At 48.3% G+C, this 24724-nt stretch overlaps 1 protein-coding gene across 8 annotated transcripts in view; it reads left to right on the top strand.

Moving 5' to 3' along the window:
• The window catches only part of TRRAP (transformation/transcription domain associated protein), a 2065012-nt gene that overhangs the window by 2037779 nt on the left and 2509 nt on the right, over positions 1–24724 (top strand). For all 8 annotated transcript variants that reach the window (XM_069647248.1, XM_069647247.1, XM_069647244.1 and 5 more), the window contains one exon: positions 9227–9421. In XM_069647248.1, the coding sequence (XP_069503349.1) occupies positions 9227–9421 (195 nt within the window). The remainder of the gene's footprint in view (positions 1–9226; positions 9422–24724) is intronic.

Here is a 24724-nt window from a genome sequence, read left to right as displayed (position 1 = left end):
GTGTCTCCACATGCAATGTTGTACACTATAACTACTGCGTAATTTTGAAGCTTATTCATACAATCCTTGCTTGCGCCTCCAAGCACTGAGTTGAAGTAGTCGAGCCGTGGTAAGATGATGGCCCTAACTATTTTACACGGTTTGGGCTAGTGACCATAGGGCAGATCTCTCTCAGCACTCTTAGGTAGTAGTTGACATTTATGACTATATAGTTAACATGCAGGTCGGCGTTGATCGGGCCCCATAAAAGTACCAAGGGTTTTAACTTTACTGGTCACAGGAATACGCCCTCTGTCAATACAGAAACTCTTATATTCCTTGCTTAGGCTCTTGTGGGCATGATTAGACCCCTACACCATGACCTCTGTTTTAGAGGCATTTAGACAGAGCAAGTTTGAGGACATCCAACCTTGAATGAGCATATTGATGTTATTTAGTTTTTCCTGATCGGTTGCATAATCCCCACTGAGTTCCATGAAAAGGCAGCTGCATAATTGGTGAAAAATACCCACAATCCCTCAATCTCATCACACAACGGTTTGATATAAATGTTAAAGAGGGATGGGGATAAGCAAGCCCCCTGCGGAACCCCACACAGAATGGCTCCAAGGTCAGATGCAACGTCTCCCCAACAGATTCTAGAGTTATGGCCACAGAGGAAGGATTCCATCCATGCTGTGGCTTTCACTGAGACACAACCTGTGTCGGTCAGCCTGTGCAGCAGCCTTTTATGGTCCAAGAGATTGAAGGCTGCTGACGGATCTAAAAGAATCAGCAGAACTGAACACCTCCTTTCTAAGGCAGAGAGCTTCTGGGTTTGAAGGTCAAGCAAAGCACTCTCGGCCGTATGGGCACATCGAAAACCAGACAGTTTCTTATGTAGAAGGCTGATGGTCTCCACTTGAACTTGTATCTGAGTGGTAGCCACTTTGTCAATTACTTATAGGTCTAAGGTTGGAGTAATCCTTGGGATCCAGGCCTGGTTTCTTCAGGAGGGGAGTAACCACCACGTCCTTGATAACCGCAGGGACCAAACTTGGTTCAAAAGAAGCATTGACAAATCTTCGAAGGAACAGCGCAAATAGGTCCTTGTGCTCAAGAATTATTTTAGAGAGTAGGAAATCACCTGGGCAACTGGTAGGGTGCATAGTATTGAATAATTGAGCTACCTCTTTGTCCATTACGGCAGAGAAATTGAACAAGATTAGAGGGTCTAGAACCTTTTTGACTGCATCAGTGTCAAAAATCCCTGGCGCATTCAGTTGATTCAGGTCCTTGCCTATTATGGACTGTGCTTATGTCATTTTGTCTGCAAATGCTTTTTGTACCCTCGTACAGTAGTATTTATCTGGATTAATAGTCTTATTCAAGGCATTGGGTTTTTCTCAAGCCTTGAATAATTTAGCTCTTTGGTTTCGTTTCCTGCTTTTGTAATTTATTCATTGTAATAGTTATGTTTGGTTTCCATGATCTTGGATTTGTATTCCTTCTGCCTGAGCTTCCAGTCTTCTTTGTTTGGCTGGGCTTTTTCTTTAAGCCAGTTATGTTCAGCTTGTCTTTTCTTCTGTTTAAGTGCGGTAAGTTCTGGTGTGAACCATTTCTGGTGGTTGGGGCGGTCCCTGACTGTTCTAAGTTTAAGAGGTATGATTCTATTTAACAGTAGTTGTAGGTGCATATTATAACTATTCACTAAGAGATTAGGAGAGTCTTGGTCCGTAGTCTGGGACATCAACAGGCACCCAGCTAAAAGTCTATAGTTATAACTTTGTATTTATGATAATAGTTGGGGGGTCTACTAAACCTGTGAGGGAAGAGTGATCCGACCATGCGCAAGAAGTTGCGGCCACTTCGATCACATTGATATCGATGGATTCCTTTGTCATGAAAATGGGACACAGGACTTTGAAAGGGATTGTGTAGCAAGGATCAACAGGAAAAGTTCTGGTCTAGAGTTTCTTTGTGGTTGGATGCGGCTCTGTGGTTTTGGTGCCCTTTTTAGGAGCCAGAAGAAGACTGAATATGGCTGATTGGATTTGCGTCGCTAATCTGGTCCAGCACACTGTTGAGGGGACTTCAAGGACTAGAATCACGTCTCTGGAGGTCCAGCAGGTTGCCACCAACGTTTCAGCTCGATTCGGAAGACCATGCACTGCACAATGGCTCGAGGTCCCAGGGTATATGGGTATTGCAGCACGTCATGGGATGGCTCAAAATGCAGGTCTTTTTTAGTCTAATGGGTCCCACCAGGCTCTGGGTCGTGATCGTCCTTCCTTTTCGGAGTCCCCAGGTGGCTTGGAAGGAAGAGTAACAGCAGGTTACGGTTACACAGCAGGCTCTCCAGTCGCTGGAAATTGTCTCAGCCGCAGTTCCTTCACCTTCCTTCTTGGATTCAGGTCCAGTGGTCGACTACCTCTTCAGCTTCCAGGATCAGACTTTTACGCGGGAACCCAGCCAATCAAACAGACATGCAACATTCAAACTTGGGGGGGTTGGAAGTCCTTTCAGGAAAGCCTGCCTCCCAGTTTGAACCTGATTCTCTCTGGCAGGGTGGAACAAATGGCTGCCGAGTTTTGGAGTCCTCCCTCACTTCCTTCCTTCACAGACACTGGAGCTAGGGCAGGCTTGACCGAGGTCTCCCAGCGAAGATAAAAATCACACAAAGGAATTTCCCACCCTGGAGAGCAGGGGAAAGACCAAGATGGGATAAGATGCACTGAAATGGCAAAAAAAGAACACTGGGCATTTGGTTAAATGGGCACCCATAGGTGCCTCTACCACAGCTGTGAAAACAGCCTGCGGTAAAGGTGCACCGAATTTGTAAAAAGGTTCACTGCCACCAGCTGTTTAAGGTAAGCTTGTCCCTGTAACAGACTTGTTAGTGCTAGTGAGAATGGAGATACCTTGCATTTCCCCAGCACCCCACACAAGGTGGGGTGTGCTGGTTTCACATAACAAGATGTAGAAGGGATAGAAATATCCTTTCGACCCTTGGGAACTGTAGTTCTCACAAGGTTAGCCAGAGAAAGTAAAAGGGGAGCTCAAAGGGCAACCCTGTAACAATCAAAAGGGTGTATACCAAAAGTTGTCAAAGAGGATCAAATTAAAAGGACACTGTGGAGAGTCTAAGAAATGACACCCATATAAAGAGTAAAAGGATCTGCAAGTGTGGAAAAAAGTTGCCAGTCCAGCAGAATTTACCAGTCCATCAAAAAAGTATGGGGTTCTCACAAGTGAGGTAGATTTAGCACTATGGTCAAAACCTTACCTAAATACTTATTCGTGTAATTTGTGTAATTGTAGGGTAACCAACATTCCTTTTTAGGTGTGCGGGGCATTTCAGTGATAAAGAAGCATTTTGATCTAACACTTCAGACAGCTAACGGTGACGTGGAGACTGAGGATCAATCATACCTAATCTGTCTCCTTTTACTTTGGATATTTATCGTTGTATTGTACGTGGGGGCTCATCCTCTGTTCTGTCCAAGGCAACAGATAAATTATTCCTTCGGTGCAGCATCAAGAGTCAATTTGTGAATTTGAAATGGCTCCAAGTTTATTACACTTAAATGGCATGAGTTTCTTTGTAAATTCCCCATAGCATAACTGGAATGGCACGGTTGATAAGGGGACCCAGTCCTCGCCCTTAATTTTTCGGTCCGTTGCTTTCTGGGAGTTGTCGTCGTTGGTTCCTTTCGTTGAGTAAAATTGACTAATTTAAAGCAAGGCCCAGTAGTGGATTTGGATGTGCCCGGTACCATTGAGTTATCAAGTAATGGTACAAGGTCTTCTTGCAATTAACTTCCCATTTCAATGAAAGTAATGATAGAAAAAAACCGCTAATCATAGAGGTTGGTTTGCCAATCAAAATGTTTTATTGAACAATTTCACCTAAGCAATTTTTCTAAACAAATTTACACCTTGGCAAGCGTCACATAATGTCACTCTGGCATTAAATAAAAACATGTTGTACCTGCCTCACTTTGTTTTAGAAAGTTTAGTGCTTAAGGTGCTATGTTGAGAAACATTTCAAATACAGAAATAAAAATATGAAGAAAATCATCAATTCTTCCAAAGTGTCTCCAGTGCTACTGACTGTGGGTCATGAAAACATTACATCTAGTACACATTTTGCAAGGACAATGGGCCTCATTCCGAGTGTGAGAGTAGCAGTAAAAAAATAATGATAATGGAATTCTCCAGCATGTGGTCTGGCATGGATTCACATGCTCATAAATATTCCCCGTCGTCCGGTTGGGAATCCTCAGTAAAAAGAAAACCGTTTTGCTTTAGCTTGAAAACTGCATTTCTCCACTAACCAATCACTGTCCTCTGAGTCATACTCAGCCCCCGCCCCCTATCCAATGACAGCTGTCTCCCTTCAGACTTTTACTGCACGCTTCGCTGTTGGGAGTCCTGTTCTTGCTCTCTGAGCTATTTTTTCATATTTTTTTTTTCAGCAAATTTTGACAGTTCTTTGACCGATCTATGCTTCATCGTTCGACTAAAGGTCGATTACCGGCAGGACCCGCCGTCGGCGAAGACCATCATACATCGCAGATCTTCCATCGAAGTTTCAAGAAGGCCCAGGCTTGGGCCTACTTTGCGCCTTTCCACCATGACCGAGGAGAATAGGTGCCTCTTCAAACTGCACGAAGTGTCGATTAAGAAATATGTACATCGAGGATCAACATCACAAATGTCTGTATTGCCTGCATCCGGACCATGATGAGGAGCGATGCAAGGTCTGCCGTAGATTTTCGAAGAAAACCAACAAGCATCGCCAGAGCAGGCTGCCAGCGTGGCTCAAGTCAGGCAAGGACTCTGCTTCCAGGCACGGTCATGCCTTACCCAGGACCGGCTTGTCCCACGAGCAAACTCCATCAAAAAAGATGTCAAGGTCCTTTGAGGACGCCCAGCCCGCAGGGGTCCAAAAGAAGTCCAAGCTCAACGATGCTGGTCCCAGTTGGTTTGCCGCGGATGCAGGACCCAGCCCGAGGAGGACGCAGTCGCTGTCACCAACTAATTCCATGGCGAGCCTACCTGTGAGGGATGCTCCCTCTAAGGGAAAGTCCCCGACTCCTTCAAAACTCTGCTTACTGTCGGCGGACAAGCCGACAAAGGAAAATCTAGAGGTGGCCCTTCGCTGCCACCCTCGGCAATGCCATCGTCCAAGACAACTCCATCGGCTGCTCAGCCTCCCAAAGCAACTTTGTTGAAGAGCATGACACTGTTGATGAAAGCTCCTTCCTTCCCCCCATCGACTACCTCGTCGACGATCATCATGTTTTTCTCGAATGAGGGCCTGACCACGAAGGTGGTGTTCACGGTCACCATGACGGCCACTCCTAGAGTGTCCTTAACCCCACAGCGAGAAGCAGCGCCGGCTAAGGCAACTGGTGCTCAGGGGATGGAGACTACGCCCCTCGCCACTCCAGAAGTCTCAGGAGAAGGAAAAGAGTAGGATCCCTCCTGCTGACCCTAAGAAGGGTACAGGCCTACTTGCTGCTTCAGAGAAGCCAGTGTAGATCTATAAGAGCTTCGACAAAGGCAACGATAATCTGCCCCTTGACTATTATTCGGACCACAAAGGAGGTAGTGGGAACCTGGGGCGCATTAGCCCTGACCCTGCGCTACTCGCTCCTTTCACTCCTTAGCCAAAGGACATGGCATTGGACATTATAACGCCACTGCAAACAATAGAGTCGGGGGGGATCCAGCAGAGGCTGCTGCCTACACCGGGACCTGCCCCACCTCAGAGCCCCCCAAGGCTTCTGGCCGGGACCCCACCTCGGTGCAAGCGTAAGTCTATCTACCGACACCTCCTCCACCATGTCACAATTTAACTCCAACTGGGGATCCGTCACCGCACACAGGCATGGATACGGCTACTACAGTGACAGACACAGACGAGGAAGATGACTTTGTACTAGTGGATGGGGAAACCTTTGGCGCTGACAAACCCCACAGGTTCTTTGCACGCCATGATGTCCAGGGCCTTGGAACTTTTTCATCTGGTTGCTGAGGAGACTAAAAAGGAGGGATTCCACTATCAATGACGCAAGTTTAAATCGAAAACATCATGTTCGTCCCCTTGCTAGATGATATCTGGGAGGAGGGCTTGGTGCTGATGAAGATCCCGAGCACCGCTCTGCCCAAGCGAGTTAGACTTGAGAAGAATTACAGGGTCCCGGACTCGGCTCACGAGTGCTTGAGGTCCCAGCCTTCTCCCGACTCAGTGGTCTCTGTCGCAGCATGGAAGTGCTCAGCTAACCAGTCATCTGCGTCCATGGTGCCCCCTGACCAGGAGGGGAAGAAGCTGGACGCAATGGGCAAGAGGATCATTTATACTGCAGCCTCCACCATTAAGGCTGCTAATGCCCTGTCCATTGTGTCCCGCTATGACAGGGAACTGTGGTATAACCTGGGCCTTATTCTGGACTTCCTGCCTGAAGATAATAAGGTTGAGCTTTGGCTCTGTTTCAGGAGGGGGAGATGGCAGGGATCTGCATTCTTTCCACGAATGGGAGCTTCACCAGGATCAAGTAGCTCTTCTGTTCCATGAGTGTGGTCAGCCCCAGACGAACTCAAAGTGTCTGATGTTCGCCAGCAGGTTCCTGCAGCCGAGGAGCATGGGTGATGCCTGCTCGTTCCCGTGGGAGGGACTCTTCCTTTACGCCTTTCCTTCTTTCCTGCTCCTGCTACGAGTGATCAACACACTCGGACAGTGTCACTGCAACAGATCTGGTATGCAGACCAGTTTGTCGGCAGCCGCATCCATCCAGAGAAGGCCGGGCGTTCATGCACCAAGTACCGGTGCCGCTGAGCCTTAGGGCCTGGCACCTGCAGCCCTAGAGTTTGGACATTGTTCCCTGCCGTTGGAATGGCCAAGGCAAGAGCTTCTTCGATGTTGACTTGCTACAGCCTTAAATGGAAGAGCTTCTAAACATGGTGTCGGACATAGAAGATTTCTCAAAGCCCTGCACCTCCTGCCATATCTGCATTCCTTGGCCAAGGCTGGACTGGCTCACTCCTCCATCAAGGTGCACCTCACCGACATAATCCTTTTAGACCATGACGCAGGGTAGGCCTTCCCTGTGGTCGCACAAGATCGTTAAGGAGTTCCTCAGAGGCCTCTTCTGGACTTTTCCGTCGGTGAAGGTGCCGGCCGCGACTTGGGAACTCAATGTGGTCTTGACTATGCTCATGGGAACCCCCTTCGAGCCAATGCATCAGGCCCCGCTGAAGTTTTCTCTCGTGGAAGGCGGCTTTACTTGCTGAGATCACCTCAGCCAGGTGGGTCAGGGAGATCCAGGCCCTGTATTGCAAACAGCCGTACTTGTCTTTCCACGCAACAAGGGTGGTGCTGCATGCTCATCCCACCTTTACGCCAAAGGTTCCATCAGAGTTCCACCTCCACAAGCCTTTGGTATTGCCATTTTCTTTCCGAATCTGGGTTCTCGCCAGCAGAGAGGGCTTTGCATTCGCTGGACGTTGGTCATGCCTTTTCAGAACACTTCTCAATTGTTCGTCAGTTTTGGTCCTACGAATCGCTGGAAGGCTTTGTCGAGGGCTTCCATCTCTAGGTGGCTCTCGGGCTGCATCATGCACGATCATCGGCTGCCATGCAGACCTCTTCCTGGCTGTCCGACAGCCCAATACACCAGAGCCATCGTAACCACATCGTAACCACAGGGTCTGGTATGACCCTGATCGACATCTTCAGGGCAGCTACTTGGAGGTCCACGCACACCTTCACGAGGTTCTACTGCATCGACAGGGATTCCAGGGAGGAGTCACGCGTCGGCCAAGCGGCACTATGCAATCTGTTCAATTGAGGGGAGTCTGTTTCAGGGGTGAGTGATTTTACTTCTGTTGAGCCTTGCCATCTCCAATGGTTGTATATATGTACTGCTGTGTAATCTTTATTCATGAGCATACAAATCCATGCCAGAGCCTATGCTGGAGAAGGAACAAGTTACTTACCTGTAACTCCTGTTCTCCGGCACAGGTCTCCATTTTCTCTGCTTTGTCATATTCTGAGGTTGGCGATTAATCAAAGGAAATGCTTCCAGACAAATGGAGGAATTGGGCACCGTTGCAATTGCCACCTGGGGTTAGTGTTCCATTCCCCAAGCGGAGCCCAAAGGAACTCTATAATGAGGAATAATCACAATGTGTAATCTTGCGCATTGACAGTAATTACAAATTGTGGTAACAGTAAATTAGTTTGGCAGAGTTAGCTCTACTAATTCCCCTAAAATCGTAATGAGACCCCAATTTGTTTTTTAAAAGGTCTGAACCCTGTGGGTGTAAAATGTGTTGAAGGAAAAAAATATCAAAGTAGTGAAATGTATTGTTACTGTTTAACGTTACAGCATGTCTTCCAATTCATTCCCAATCATTTTTTGTTCATCGCGATCAGCACACCAAATTACAAGACATTTGTTCTGCATGCAGAATTCAAATTAGCTATGTGAGTTATATGCGCTGCATAATTATTATTACACTTTTTAAATGACCAAGGGGTATTTGACCAATGTTCATTCTCAGTAGAGGGGCTGCCACACTCTTTTTTTTAATTTGTAAAACTTGGGGTTGCACCCTGACCCTGACTAACCAAGGGTATCCCAGACATGGGCCCCTTGCTCAATGTGCCTTAGAGATGCCTCCAACCAGGCCGAAAACAGTCTGTGGTTGCTGATGGATACTCTTGTTCAGAGGAGAATTGTTTAAAATTTTGGTGCTGAACTGCCCTTGTGGGTGGAACAAAGACTGATATGCAAATGGGTTTTTTGCCTCTGTGAAGGGTGTAAAACATGGTTGTAAACCCTCCTGAGTGGAAGAGGTTCCATAGAACAGGAAATTTGACCCATGTTTGTTCTAAGTGAAGGAGCTCCCACACTCTTGTATTATGTTTGTTTTATTAACCTAACAACAAACCGTAACAAAGAAAACCTGCTGTTCATCTCTACCACTACCCAATATGTTTTGCGTGATGATTTATGACAGTTTTTTTTTATTTGTTTTCTCCCTCTAATGAAGTTGGAAGTTAGTGAATTCCTTAATTAACTGAAAGGAGCGTACCACCAAAGTCTGTTATATAAATAACTTCTGTTTTGATTAAATTCAAATTATATGTATTTTTTTATGCTATTACCTTTGCAACAGTACAAGTGAGTGCACAATCTTGGTATTTACTGTCTAATTTTTTTCTGTCATCTTCTAGGATACAGGGAAGCTCAATGTGGCCTACTTTCGATTTGATATAAGCGATGCCTCTGGAGATCTGGATGCCAATCGCCCTGTCCCTTTTCGACTCACTCCAAACATCTCTGAGTTTCTCACTACAATTGGTGTTTCTGGTCCTTTGACTGCTTCAATGATTGCAGTTGCTCGCTGCTTTGCACAGCCCAATTTTAAGGTATGGATTATAGGTGCAGAGATTTAATTAATGTTTGTTAGCTGCACAAAAGGCCTACATTTTAACTTCTCCAGAAAGTTATGGTTCCAGAGATGGTGTCTTAGTAGCTTTGCATAGCGACAAAATATTTCAGTAATTTAGAGGTGGCCATATGGCATTGTGGGACTAGCAACGAGTATACATCATTTTCCCAATTATTTGTGCATAACATCCTTTGCTTCCCATTCTAATGCATTTCCTCTAAGCATGCACCCCTCTTAAAAAATTAAGAAAAAAACAAGTTTTCCCATTTTACTAGTTGCCCTCAATACCAAAATAACACCATGTATTACTAAATATCTATGTTGTTGAACATTTAAAAATATCATCAGGTGCTGGGGTTAAAAACATTAGGTTTCAACTCTACAGGGACATTGAAGCCTTTAGATTGAAATGTCTTCTTTGCAACAGAATATGATCTGCTCTTGTAATCCATTTTTCAATGGCAGCTTGGTGACTGCCTATTTCCTAAGGTTTAAGCTCAAAACAGACTTTTATCAAAATTCAGATTTTAAGGTATGCAGTGATAAAATCGCAGCAAAAATGTCACCTGTGCAAAAAACGCGGCAAACATGCTGTGGTTTGACCCGGTAAAGGTGTACCCCATTATACCATATAAGGGGAGCAGGGGTGTCCACCGCTTCCCTTAAATGGTGTAATGGGTCTGGGGGTTGCGAGGGTGTCCCCCGCATCCTTTACATGAATTGCAGCGGCAAAACACAGCCTTTTTGCCGCAATATTTTTTGTCCACAGCCATTTTTGCCGCGTGTTTAACACATGGAACCGGTTTTAAGTACTTTTTACTGAAATTTCCATAAGCTTGCAGTAACCACATTGGCCTTACCGGTTGAAAGGCAATTTTTTCGATTTACTAACTTATAATTCTGAATTAGGAGACGGACAAGGTGGCCTTTTGATATGATATGATAGTTTATTTGTAGAGCCCCTATACACAATGTGTTTGAAAGCGTTTCAAGGCAAGGAAGGGAACACGGGAAAAATACTAAGTGGACATTCTTACAAGGCCTTGAACAATAAGAATATGAAATTTACTATCGTACTCGACCTGCCGACATTTCAGATTGTGCAAGAGCTAAGACACAGATAAGAGAGGGAGGAAGTGGGTGGGAAGGGAAAGGGAACAGACAGGCATCTAATGTACTAGGCCTGACGACATTTCTGATATAGCCAGAGGATAACAAGCGGAGTGGGTGAGGGGGAGGAGAAGGAAGGAGAGGAACAAAACAAGCGACTATCATACTAGGCCTGACAACATTTCAGATAGTGCTGGAGAGGAAGGGGGAGGAAGAGAAACGAGAAGGGGGGTGGGAGACAAACAATGTAGCTATCATACTATGTCCAAGGACAATTCTGAGTGCATAGAGTAAAGAAGGGAAAGGGGGAGAAGAGAGAGTGAAAAAGAAGGGGAGAAGAGGAGAGAACAGAGTGAGCAGTGAGAAAGAGTGGAGAGGCAAGTGGGGAGAGACCAATGCAGTTGAAGAGTTGGCGATAACACATTATGTTGCGGGGAACAGCAAATGCAAGACCGGATTTAGGATGAAAATGGCACAGCATGATACAAGAGTCAAGAGAGTCCACAAAGTCCAAACCAAGCATTTGCAAGAACACGGTCATGGGAGAGCAATAGTGTATCAAGACAAAACTCGTGCAGTGGTATGATGTTGGGGGGGTGGGGGGGGCAGAGGGAGAGGGCTAAGAGGGATGGGAAGGCAAGATAGACAGGAGTAAGCCAAGACAGGAAACCCAAGCAAACAAGAAGGGGGTGGAGCATGGGAATGGCACACATCACAGCATGCTTAACAGGAATTGCCCTTTTCTTTGTCTGCCCTTCACTTCAGACGCCCGGGCGAGAGACTCCCTTGATAAAAGCATAAAGGAAGAGGCAGGGCTAAGAAGGTGGGTGGTGCTTAGGCCCGGTGACCTAGACCCACTTGCACCTGCTCCCCATCTGCAAAGGAACAGAGGCTGGAGGGTTCCTTATGTAGGGGAAAAGAGCAGCAACCAGGAAGGCACCAGGTGGGCGGGGCTTGCTAAGTGGGGGAATAGAGCGGCAACCAGGAAGGCACCAGGTGGGCGGGGCTTAGGCCAGGTGACCTAGACCCACTTGCACCTGCTCCCCATCTGCCAATCCCAAAGGTTCTTTATTATAACATCCAAAACCTATGCTGTCTCCTAGTTTCTTTGACCTATTTACAAAGAAGAGAAAGGAGTCTAAAGGAGTGCTTGCTAGGATGTCCTCCGAAGTAAAGTTCACCATTTAGAAAAACTGTTCTGACCAGATTACTGCCCCAACTACTGTGAACACAAAAAAACTAACTTTAACAAGGTAGAATAAGGGGCTCTGCCAAAAAGGAAAGAAGGCTGTCTGGTTTCTGACCCCAACTTTGTGTTTCTTTATCAAAACATTGGGCCCCCTTTCCCCGTGGTGCCCTTCAAATCAGAAGAAAAAATGTCTCTTCAAGTTTCCCCTCTTTGGGGTTGTAGGTCAGTCTTGGGTCAAAACAAAGGGACTCCATGCCCCGTAAAACAGTTTAAAACAGAACAAGTGTCTATTCAGGTTTTCCCTCCTGTCAATCCTACATTAGTCTTTCTCCTTGGTTTGGTTAGGCACTTGTGTCAGACTCTCGTTTTCTTCTAACATTAGGAACCACCTGGTTCCTAAATACTCACCAGTTATTCACCAGGTATTCCCACCAATTAACTTCGTGGTACTCTCTCCAGTGACTTATTTCCTTAGTTTTACCCATCCCTGAGGCCTCAGGTCTCACAGCCCGCCTGGTGCTTTGGGGTCTCTCAGCCCACCTTGTTGCACGGTTTCTTTTCCCCAGTCTTTGGGTTGGATTTCTCTCTCTCTCTCTCTCTCTCCACCTTGGGGTTGGAATACTGTCACCATGCCTTGGGGTCTCGCTGCTCTTACCCCGTCTTGGCGTTTGGTTGCTCTCTCCCAGCCTTGGGGTTTCCAGTTTCTCATGCCGTCTTGGGGTCTAGCTGGGCCTTTCCACCCTCGTCCCTGTTCCCTGCAGCAGCTGCATACCTTCCATCTCCGCGCAGTACTCCTCCGGGCCGGCGTTCCAGTAGCCGAACGCAAGTTTTCTCCTCTGGCATCTTTCCGGCATTCTGCCTCTTACGGAGCTGACTCTGCCTTCCCTATGTCTTCGGCGGGTCTTCAGCATTGGTTCCTTGTTACGCTGCTTGCTCGCTGCTTAGGTGTTCTCCACTGGTTGGGGTCTTGTGTACCAGGCTTCTCTGGTCGGTTTCTTAGCAGGGTTGCTGCATGTTCCTCTGGCTTGACCAGGGTTCGACCTGCCATGCCGGGCGTGCGATGGCTTCTCCTGGCCACACCTCCCAGGAGGAAGTCTCTCCTCTGCAGCTCCGTAGGCTACTCTTCTCTCTTGTAGCAATGCATTGGAAGATGCTGGAAACAATGTTAAAAAGTTTCCCAAACAGGCAACATGTCAAAAGACAAAATGGAAACATATGCCGATTGGCTCTTTATCTTCTACACAACCAGGCGGTGGGTCTATTCTTTGTTCTCTCTTCTGAGGTGTGGATGATTCCCTAGAAGGGTCAGAAACATACCAGCCAGTAGGAAGTTGCAAGTTATTATACGTTAGTTTCCTGAGACATTGGAGGGTAACACATATCCCTGTTTAGGGATTGCCTGTCCTCTAAGAGAGGGGTCATCCCCAGTTGGATCCCGCTTCCCCTGTCCTCTGGGGGGTGTTGAGTTTAGCTGGCTACCTCCCTAGCCCCAAAGTAGGAGGCTTCCCATATGGGAGAGGGGACAAATTCCCTGGAAAATTATTTAACTTCTCAATGTTCTCTTATGTGTAGTAACGTTATTTTTTCATTGATCAATTAAGAGCTAGGCAGTTTTCTATGGATTGGCTATCTATAGCCTTTGTTTTGTTGCCTTGTTTATACAGTGGCATGAGTGCATAGAAAAGTATAATTTTGTGAACTGTAAATGTTTGTTCAACAACACAACCAACTGTAGCACAGATATATTCACTGTAATTGTTAATACAGTAACCCACAATAACAATTGTGTACAGTAACATTTGTCTATTGTATAGAAACACAAATATGATTTAATTGACCCAAATATATGCATATGAAAATACGTTTTTATCAGAAGTTATGAAGGCCTGCTGTATAGTATCAAAGTAGTGCACAGTGATACAAATATAATGAAACATATTTGTGACGAGTATCCAGAAATTGTACTGTGAAGTGATAGGAGTTGATCAGGGATCCTCACACTATGCTTCGTTAATAGATGCACAGATCTCAAATGAGGAAGACATGTTGCAAAAATGTAAAAGAATGTATGGTCCCAGTGAGGGGAAGAGCTGTAATACAAGTCAGTGGGTCTTTTGTGCAGCATAGCAAAGCTAGCAGTCTCAAGGAAACATCATGGTTACCTCCTACATTAGTTATACTTCTCTTTGGCGAGATAATCCAATTCATGAGGAAAAGAGGCAGAGGAATTGGCAGGCTGTCCTAGATATGGGTAAAAGGGAGTGAACCTTACATGTGATATGTCCGGGTAGATGCCTGGGATAGTATCTTGGATATCCCATATTCAATTTTCAGGATTAGTCAACCTTGCAAAGCATAAAAAACAACTAAGGGGCCTGTAGGGCTGGGCACATTCACCTCTCGCTTATCTAGGTGAAAGACAGGGAGGGGTTGTCCCGATCTAAACTACTTCTAGAAATTGTATTGATTCTTAACGGGTCTGTTAACCTTCTTTATTCATCACCGTTGTATCAGTCACTGTTAAAAACACAAAATGCAAATAGAATTTGCATGGAAAGGAAATAAATAAAAGGAAACGCGATAAATCGTTGGCAAAAGAAGAGAGATGCAAGTGGGAAAAAGCCTTCACTTGTGATTCTATTTTCTCCGTTATTTAGCCTGGTGCATGTTTTGTAAACTTTGTAACCTTTGCGTATACATTAATATAGTCAACCGGTTTCAGTGGGATTTTGTGATTTTACCACTTTCATCAGGACGGTAGGTTCAGATACAAATTATGAACCTCCTTTATTGTCAACTCTGTCTGCCATCTTGCTGTACCATCACGTGGATTACTTCATATTCTGAGTGTAGCACAATCTGTAAGGGACACAGTAAAAATAGAGACACAGATAGTGCTCCATTACTACTAATGGAGCACTATCTTTGTCTAAACAGTATTTAGAGGCTGATGTACAAATACTTCTTTGCGCGTTAGTTAGTGCAATATCAAAATGGTGAAACAGGAAGAAGTCATGGGTGACAGCGTCCTATATCACCATTTACTGGTGTTTGGACTATCTTTTTGGGATTGCATCTTTAAGCAAACACTTTTCAAAAAATCATTCTTGTGAGGCACGCACAGCATCTTTGTCTTTTTTTTCTTTTTCTCTTTTTATATCTTACCAATATTCCTCAGGCTTTGGTGCTGTTTATTCTCTAATTGTTCTGTTTCTTAACAGAGGTCTGTTCATTTAATGTGAGGCCATGTGCTCTTGGTTGAGTGCCTCAAATTGCTTCTTTGCTAGTAATCTCTAAGCAAATCTGCTGAATAGAGACACACTTGTACATTTACAGGTGACCCTTTTCCAAATACGGGTGCTATGTGTCTGAGATGCATATTGCTATGCTGCTCGTGAGACTTCGGGCTATTCTCGTACATGCTGTACATGCTCCCTTTGTGTATTTTTCTTCCTTTGCTCCGTGTTCATCCAGATAGTTCAATGCAATCGGCTCGTCTGCTGTGAGGCGGGCTGATGCCATGAACAACATTAAGTAACCATGGAAACAGTGCTTCTCCAGCATGGGGTCTGGCATGGATTCACATGCTCATGAATATTCCCCGTCGTCAGGCTGGGAATCCTCGGTAAAGAAAAAACCAGTATCAGTTTCGTTTCTGATCTGTCTTTCGTAGTAATAACCAATCACTGGTCTCTGCGTCATACTGACCACAGCCAATGACTGCCCTCTACCTAAGCACCGCCTCTGGCAGCCATCTTCAGATTTTTACCGCACGTTCATGTGTTGGGATCCTCGTGCTATTGCTCTCGAGCGTTAGTGCTATTTTTTCGCGCTTTTTACAAAAAACTTCGATTCTTTCGGTCAAAAGAGCCTCAAGCTCCACCGATCCTACATCCGATCAACGGGGACCCGTGTCGGATTCATCTGTGCCCCTCAAGGGTGAAGATTTCGTCGAGCTACACTTCGGAGGACTCCAGAAGCTTCTCAGGCCCTGTCTCGGAGATGGCCCAGGAGAAGGGAAGCTCGACGCCCGGAAAGCTGTTCAGGGTCTGCCCTGGATGCCAGCTGCAGAACGTCTTCAAGGAGGACGAACACTCTTTCTGCCTTTACTGCCTTCATGAGGACAAGACGCACGTGGAGAAGGACTGTGCGTTTTGCGGCAACATGTCGGAACGGACCATGAAGGACCGCCATCAACGTCTCGCCAACTGGCTGGAGGGTAAGAGCCCGTCTGGCGAGAAGAAATCCGAGCGGTCTTCTAAGACCTTTGAGGGCGCCCCGGCGACGGGGGCCCAACATAAGGCCAAGCACCGCGAGTCCGCTGGCACCGGGAGCGCCGAACGGTCGGGCTCTGCGGGCGCCAGGCAGGGCGCACCCTCCCCGGCACCATCAACCACGAGCCAACGCTCTGGGTCGGGTAAGAGGAAGGCCGAGCACCCGGCGAAGCTCCTGGAGAGGCCCCGGTCGAGCTCTAAGGCAGAGGAGGAGCGTGGCAGTGCCCCCTCCCTCAAGGATAAGGCGGTGAGCGCACCTAAGGTGGTGAAGGCCTTGATCCATCCGGCCAAGCCCTCTATCGAAACGGTCGCGGCGGCCCTGGCTCAGCCTGTGGTGGCTGCACCAGTGGTGGCGACCTCAGGGCCCAGAATCTCCCTGCCTCCTCGGAGGGAGTCTTCCTTTGTGCCCATCGATAGGACCCCCGTGAAACCCTCCGTGGGGAAGAAGAAGGGGGGGCAGGGCGTCGTCGTAGAGTCGGCCTCAACCTCAGAAGAGGAACTGATCGAGGTCTTAAGCCACGGCCTAGGCGTGGAAGAAGGCCAGCCCGTCGGAATGGACCCCGACGCAGGTGACGACGACGACATCGTCGAGGATACCGACGGGGCCCCTGCTCGCCCGTCGGTTTCCCCTCTGCCAGCGCCGCAAGACAACTCGGCGGCCATTTTGTTGGCCATACAGTCCTTATGCTCCGAGATAAGGACGAGGCTACCGTTACCGACGGAGGAACCTCTCCCGTCGGGGGATCCAGAACCGGGACCTTCTGGTGTTCCCCCTACCAAGAAAAGAAGGATCCATCCACCACCTCCTTTTCAACCGTCGCGCCCCTTCCAGCCCTCCTCCCCGTCCACCCGAGGGGATGATACGGGGACTGACACGGCAGCGACGGGTACGGACGACGAGGCATACGACGAGGATTTTCCGTCGTCGCCTCCCACCAGGGCCTCTCCGCCCGACGAGATCGGATCTTTCCACTCCATGATCTCCAGGGCTTCCGAGCTTTTCCAACTCTGCCCTGAGGAGAAGAAAAAGGAAGGCTTCCTTTATCAGCGGCGCGAGGCCAAGAGGAAGACGGTCTTCGCAGTGCCTCTGTTGGACGACATTTGGGATGAGGGCCTTTCCCTCCTCAAGAACCCTTCCACGACGCCAGCTAGAAGAGACCGGTACGAGAAAAAGTACCGGGTCCCGGACACGGCCCCCCTATGCCTCCGGGCGCAGCCTACCCCGGACTCCGTCGTCTCCGCGGCAGCCAGGAAGAAAGCGGGGGGGGGTGCGGCCTCCACATCGACTTCCCCGCCGGACGGCGAGGGAAAGAAATTGGATACTATGGGGCGTAGAGTCATCTCGTCGGCAGCGACGACGATTAAAGCGGCCAACGCCTTGGCTATCGTGGCCCGCTACGACAGGGAGCTCTGGTACAAGATGGCTCCCCTGCTGGATTTTCTGCCGGACGACAAGAGGGCGGAGGCCCTTGAGATCCTGCAGGAAGGTGAGGTGGCCTCGGACCACGCCATCACCGTGGCGACGGACATCGCCGACACTGGATTCCGCCAGCTGGGCAACGGTGTTTGCCTTCGACGTCGTGGATGGCTCAAAGCTACGGACTTCCGGCAGGACGTCCAGACCAGAGTCCTGGACATGCCCTTCGACGGGAACAACCTGTTTGGTAAGACAGTGGACGATTCCCTTCAGGCCATCAAGGCGGATACTGAGACGGCCCGGGCCCTTGGAGTCCTGCAACGACGGACGCCCTTTCGGAGCGGCGGAGGCAAGGGCGCCTCCAAAGGTTCCGGCGGCGGTTTCGCTTCCTACCGTCAAGCGGCCCGCTCGTCGTCGCAAGAGGCCTACAGAGGACGAGGCAAGTCTAGCGGACCCCGCCGTCGTCGCCAAGGAGGTCAAGGCGGCAAGGCCGCGTCCAAGCAGGATTGAACCGGCCTTGGGGTCGGGCCCCCACCGAAGCACCCCGGTGGGAGGCCGGCTGGCGGGCTTCGTCAGCGTGTGGGAGTCCATCTCCACCGACCGTTGGGTGCTGGACGCCCTGGCCCGGGGCCACGCGCTCGAGTTTCAAAGAAGGTGCCCGCGCGTCCCCCCCGTGGCCAGGAAAGAACTTCACGTCCCTCAACTTCTCCTGGAGGTAAAGGCGATGCTCAGAAAGGGCGCCATCGAACTCGTCCCAAAGAGGCTTCGGGGCTCCGGAGTCTACTCGAGATACTTCCTCGTGAAGAAGAAGACGGGAGGATGGCGCCCCATCCTGGACCTGCGACGTCTGAACAAGTTCATCAAGGCGCAGAAGTTCCGGATGGTCACCCTCCAGCACGTCCTGGGTCAGCTGGAGGAAGGAGACTTCCTATCGTCATTGGATTTGGAGGATGCCTACTTCCACATTCCCTTCCTAAAGGGGCACCGCAAATTCCTCAGATTCGTGGTCCAAGGGCGTCATTACCAGTTCAAAGCCCTTCCCTTCGGACTACGGTCGGCACCCAGGGTATTCACCAAGTGCCTTGCACCGGTGGCGGCGCAGCTGCGCCGCGAGGGGATCCACGTCTACCCCTACCTGGACGACTGGCTCATCCGCGCCAAGACGAGGGAGCTCGCCGTGGTCCACACGGCAAGGACCGTCCAACTCCTCACGGACCTGGGATTCTCCGTGAACTACGCCAAATCCCACCTGGTGCCCGCGCAAGTCGCACTGTTTCTGGGAGCGAGGCTCGACACAGTGTCCCTTCTGGCCTCCCCGTCGGAGGAGAGGACCAGGACCATCTTGGGCAAGGTGCAACGGATGTTGGTGGCCGACGCGGCCAAAGTGAGGTCCATCAAGTCCCTCCTCGGGATGATGTCTTCCTGCATCTACCTCATTCCCATGTGCAGGCTCCGGATGCGCCCGTTGCAAGAATTCCTGGATGCGCGCTGGATCCAGACGACGGGCAGCTTCGAGGAAAGGATCAAGCTCGACGAGAGTTTCCGACGAGCGATACGGTGGTGGGGCACCCGCGCGCATCTGACGGCGGGCATGGACTTCCAGACCCCAGCCCACCAGGAGACTGTGACCACGGATGCCTCCCTGGAAGGGTGGGGAGCGCACACCGAAAATCTGCACGCAAGGGGACTCTGGCTCCCGACGGAGAAGTCCCTACATATCAACGTCCTGGAGCTCCGTGCAGTGTTTTGGGCCCTCAGGTCCTTCCTTCCGTCCCTCAAGGGCAAGGTGGTGAGGATCTTCACCGACAACACCACCACCATGTTTTACATCAGGAAACAGGGCGGAACCAGGTCCCCAGCGCTGTCCAAGGAGGCGCAGGACCTGTGGCATTGGGCCGTCGCCCAAGGGATTTTTCTGGTGCCGTTTCATCTGGCAGGGATAAAAAACACCATCGCTGACTCACTCAGCAGGGAGCTGCGCTCGTGCCACGAGTGGGAACTACGGCAGGATCTGGTGGATCGCCTCTTCCGACGGTGGGGCACACCCCAGATCGACCTGTTCGCGACGGCGACGAACACCAAGTGCCGGAGGTTCGCCAGCAGGTTTCCCCAGACGAGGAGCATGGGCGATGCTTTCTCGTTCCCCTGGGAGGGCCTGTTCCTCTACGCGTTCCCTCCCTTGCCTCTGCTAATCCGGCTCGTCAACCAGCTCAAGAGGTCACGGTGCAGGATGATCCTCGTCGCACCTGCGTGGCCGAGGCAGATATGGTTCCCGGACCTTCTGGACTTGTCAGCGTCCCCGCCGATCAAGCTGCCGGCGGACGCGGATCTACTCTCCAGGGAAGGAGGCGCCATCCTCCACCACGACCCGAAGTCGCTGAACTTGCAGGCCTGGCTCCTGCAGCACTAGAGTTTGGAGGATACGACATACCGGCCGATTGCAGAGAGGTTCTTGCAAAGGCCAGGGCGTCCTCGACTCTTAAATGCTACGGACACAAATGGAAGAGGTTCTCTGTCTGGTGCCACGCACAGAAGATTAACCCTCTACGGATTACGGCTCCCCAAGTACTGCCGTACCTGCTGACGCTGGCCAAAGCTGGTCTGGCACATGCGTCCATCAAGATTCATCTTGCTGCGATCTCCCGATACACCAGAACCACGGGCCGGACGTCCTTGTGGTCTCATCGTCTGGTGAAAGAGTTCATGAAGGGACTGTTCAGATCGTTCCCGCCGGTGAAGGCTCCGGCCCCGGCGTGGGAGCTCAACGTGGTGCTGACCAAGCTCATGGGACCTCCGTTCGAGCCTCTGCACTCGGCCCCGTTGAAGTTTCTATCGTGGAAAACAGCTTTTCTTGTGGCCATCACCTCCGCACGACGAGTGGGAGAGATCCAGGCCCTTTCCTGCAAGGCCCCGTACTTGACGTTCCACGACACGAGGGTAGTGCTCAGGACGCACCCCTCCTTCATGCCCAAGGTACCGTCGGACTTCCATCTCAACGAACCCTTGGTGTTACCTGTGTTCTTCCCGTCGCCTTCGTCGCCGGCTGAGAGGACTTTGCACTCGCTGGATGTAGCTAGAGCGCTGAAGTTCTACGTGGACCGCACGAAGGGTTTTCGGAAGACGTCACAACTCTTTGTGAACTTTGGACCTGTCAATCAGGGGAAGGCTCTCTCGAAGGCTTCCATCTCCAGATGGCTCTCCGGCTGTATCATGTGCTGTCACCGGTTGGCAAACCGACCGCTGCCTGGCCGTCCGAGAGCCCATTCCACCAGAGCGATCGCAGCTACCACGGCGTTCCTATCTGGTGTGCCCCTGCTGGACATATGCAGGGCTGCTACGTGGAGGTCGACGCACACCTTCACAAAATTCTACTGCGTCGACCGGGATTCCAGGGAGGAGTCCAGGGTCGGCCAAGCAGTGCTGCGCAACCTGTTCGCCTGAGGTGAGCCTGGTGAGGAGGTAAGATGCTTAATGTTGAGTTGATGTGATGCTTAATGTTGAGCCTTTGCCACCTCCCGTGGTTGTGCATGTGTGTACTGCTATGTATTCTTTATTCATGAGCATGTGAATCCATGCCAGACCCCATGCTGGAGAAGGAACAAGTTACTTACCTGTAACTGTTGTTCTCCAGCATGGGTCTGGCATGGATTCACATGCGAACCCTCCCGCCTACCCCTCTGCGGCTCTTCACTTGGTCATACTGCCACTTCACGTGCTTCCAAATCTGAAGATGGCTGCCAGAGGCGGTGCTTAGGTAGAGGGCAGTCATTGGCTGTGGTCAGTATGACGCAGAGACCAGTGATTGGTTATTACTACGAAAGACAGATCAGAAACGAAACTGATACTGGTTTTTTCTTTACCGAGGATTCCCAGCCTGACGACGGGGAATATTCATGAGCATGTGAATCCATGCCAGACCCATGCTGGAGAACAACAGTTACAGGTAAGTAACTTGTTCCTTGCTTATTGGTTTTGAAGCCGCTTCGAATGAAACTGCCATCTTGGAATGTATTGTCTGGTTCGATCTGTGTTGGCATCCAGCGCCAAGCTCCACTTTGTTTTTTGGTCTTTTTTTCCCCACATCTCTCATTTTAACAGCTCTAACTGGGTATCTACTTATAAATGCTACATTACCCCTTAGTCTTGGTAATATGCACTTCATTGATTTTTTTCTTCGTGCTGCTTCGCGGGTTCGTACACAGGCACTTGACATCTCATACCGATCCTGCATTTTCAGACTACATTAATGTTAAATGTAATCTGGCCTGTATCTTTGCCTTGAGTAGTGTGACTCGTACAATGCACGAGTGCTGCCGAGCGCGTGACACGTTGAAAGTGTAAAGTTGTGTTCTGTGTTAGTTCAAGAAATGCCTTCTTGTAGTTCCACTCTATCAGCCAGCAGAACTTATAATATCTTATGCCTTCTACTGGAATATGTCCAGTGTTAGTGGAACCCTGTCTGTTTTGTACTGTTAATGGTACCGTGCTGTGATTTGTCACGGCTAGCCTCTGGACCAGTAGATCATGCAGTGGCAAGGTGTTGCCAAGAAATGCTTTTGTTAAGGCCATTCTTATCCGTTTTAAGTCTGAAAATCCACTTTTGTTCTGTTAGCAACAACAGGCGGCCAATACCCCCACCTCTAGGTGGTAGTTTGACCTGTTCAATGATGGTCCATTTGAAATCTTTTTCAGAATGTTTTTTGAGCATTTGCATGATTTGTGCACTGCAATTTTCTGCCTAATCTTTCGGGCTGTCATACCACTTATCGGAGCTTGCAAGGACGTGTGATCAGATATACCATATGTTGTGACTTACAGTTGGTGAGGCTTTTTTGCAACCACAGGCTAGTCCAGCCTATGTCTATAGATGTACTTCTAGATGTTTTCTGGCATACAGAGCAGGCACCACAGGGTGTGTGTCCTGTCGCTCATTTGGTAGACCATAGGGTAGTCTGTGCTGCATTTTGTGCTGGTTTTTGTTGGTAACTATGTACAAGGTGGTCCCGTAGGTTTTTGCGTCTTTTAATCGTAAATCTAGGCCATTGTAAGTTTAAATCTCCCACATTCAGCATCGGCCATAGTCAATTGATTTCTTTATTAAGTTGGTTCACTTATGGGGAGTTGTGCAGGATGGTTGTGATTTCTTGTTTGGATGTCCTTGGTCGCTGGTGTTGTAGGTAATGTGACCTCTCACAGTATATTGCCTGCCCTTTTGCGTGCCTGGCGGACTTTCTTTTTTTGATAGCCACCTGCCCTTAATTTGGTACTCAGTTGAACTGCTTGCTGTTTATATTCGAGTCTACTTGAGCAGTTTCTTCTTTAGCGAAGGAACTTGCCAAAAGGTAGATTCTGCCTCAGGCTCAAGGGATGGTAACTGTCAAATTTGAGTCGAGAATTACAGTCTGTGGGTTTGTGATTGACCATGGTTTTAAATGGCCATTCTCTACTTATATCCAGAGGTGTAGAAATTGGATTGCTATTTTTCTTTTTGTCATTTTAAAGTCTAGGTATGCGTTACTTGTGTTTAGCCATTGAAAGAAAGAAGTCAATTGATACTCATTACCTGTGAAGATTATAAAGATATCATTAATATACCTCCGTCATGTGTTCAGATGTTTTAGGAATGGATTGTTGTATATTTTATCTTCCTCAAAAGCACTTGCATATAAATTGGCAAGGCGGGGGGTGGGGGGGCAAATGTTGCTCCCATCGCTGTGCCCGATGCCTGTGCCCAATGTTTGTTGGTAAAAATGTTCGTTGTATACAAATGTTTTTAGTGAGAGCAATTTCTGTAAATTGTAATATGAATTGAATAGGAACCTGTGGAGGTGGTCTACAGTTTTCTAGGACTTTCTGAGTCTTGATTTTTAGAAGTAGTTTAAATAGGGACACCCTTTCCCTGTGTTTCACCTAGATAATCAGCTCACCACTGCCGACTAGGGATAGTACACCCTCACACACAGAGAAAGTTAGCCTGTGCAGGGACAGCTAGCTATTTGTTAGGCTTACCAAATGAAGTTAAAATTCCTCACAAAGCATATACACCCATCCTGGGACTAGAAGTCCAGGTGCGGGGACACGGCTATTGCTTTATTTAATTCTTATTGCTAGGCTACAAATAATGACATTATGAATTGCTTCTGAAATCTCATTGGTAGCAGTTTGGCAGGCAAAGTTAGAAGAATAATGAGGGGAGATGGAATTTAAAAGGAAGAAAGTGTCGGAGTGATAGAGCCTACTACAATACTTGGCAGCCTTTGTCCATTTGGAATGTATAGGACAACTTAATATGAGATACTGTTGCAATGCTGGGAGGTTTCTTTATTGTGTTTGTTCCTTCCTTGCTGCATAGGTAGTTTTTATTTTCTACAACATGTGCTAAACCCATAAAAAAAGTGCTTGGCAAAAGCTATACTAAAAAGGAAATGAATAATTAAATAATAAACATAAACCACATCAAAACAATCGGTCCAAATTTAGATATTGGGTCTGTCATCACTTTGGAAGTGCCCAATAATGGCTAATTAGTTAACATAATTAAGGAGCTGTGTTGAAGTTTGGACATCAGAATGATCACTGCAAATGTTTCATAGTCGCAAGCTCCCCACAATATCATGTGTGGAAAAAAGGTTCCAAAACCTATTTAGATGTTTCTTTCTGAGGTTGTTATAAACTTGTATAACAATCAGAGCAATAAGCTTTCACCTCAAGAGGCGATATACTCTAGACCCTGTAAAGAGCTAAGTGATTTTGTGACAAGGGATCGAGCCTTTCGCAATTGCTGTTCCAAAGGGCTTTCCAAATGTGGAAATATAGCTTGACATTTTGTACCAACTACCATTGTCTAAACTTATATGCTACAATTGTGACCATGCTCACACATTCTTTGTTGCGCCTTATCTTTGAATAAACACAGTGAAAGTCTAGGGTAATGGTATTTTTTCTTTTCCTTTTGTTTTTTGTAAATCTTCATGCCTTAGGACAAGTGTAGCATGATTGCGTTTGAGTGACGCAGGAACAATGACAGTCTTCTAATAGCATGCCAGAGTAGCTCTGCATCTTAATAGAAGTAGCAACATTATAACCAGTGAACCCTCCATCATCCTATGCCTAGCTTCCATCCCTAATATTCCAAGTCGGAATCCATTATTCGTGATAACATTGCTCAATTCTACCAAAGGTGTTACCGGATAGGTTGTTCGCATTACTTGGCATCTGTAATTTATCTGATTCAGGTGGCCTGTCGCAACTATGAATATTGTAATTTTGAGTTAGCTCACTAAGTGTGCC

The sequence above is a fragment of the Ambystoma mexicanum genome, chromosome 2q (genome assembly GCF_040938575.1).
Source record: "Ambystoma mexicanum isolate Mex_15411 chromosome 2q, UKY_AmexF1_1, whole genome shotgun sequence".
Classification (NCBI taxonomy): Eukaryota; Metazoa; Chordata; class Amphibia; order Caudata; family Ambystomatidae; genus Ambystoma; species Ambystoma mexicanum.
Note: the sequence above shows the minus strand (reverse complement) of the source record. Positions and strands in the feature narration are given on the sequence as shown.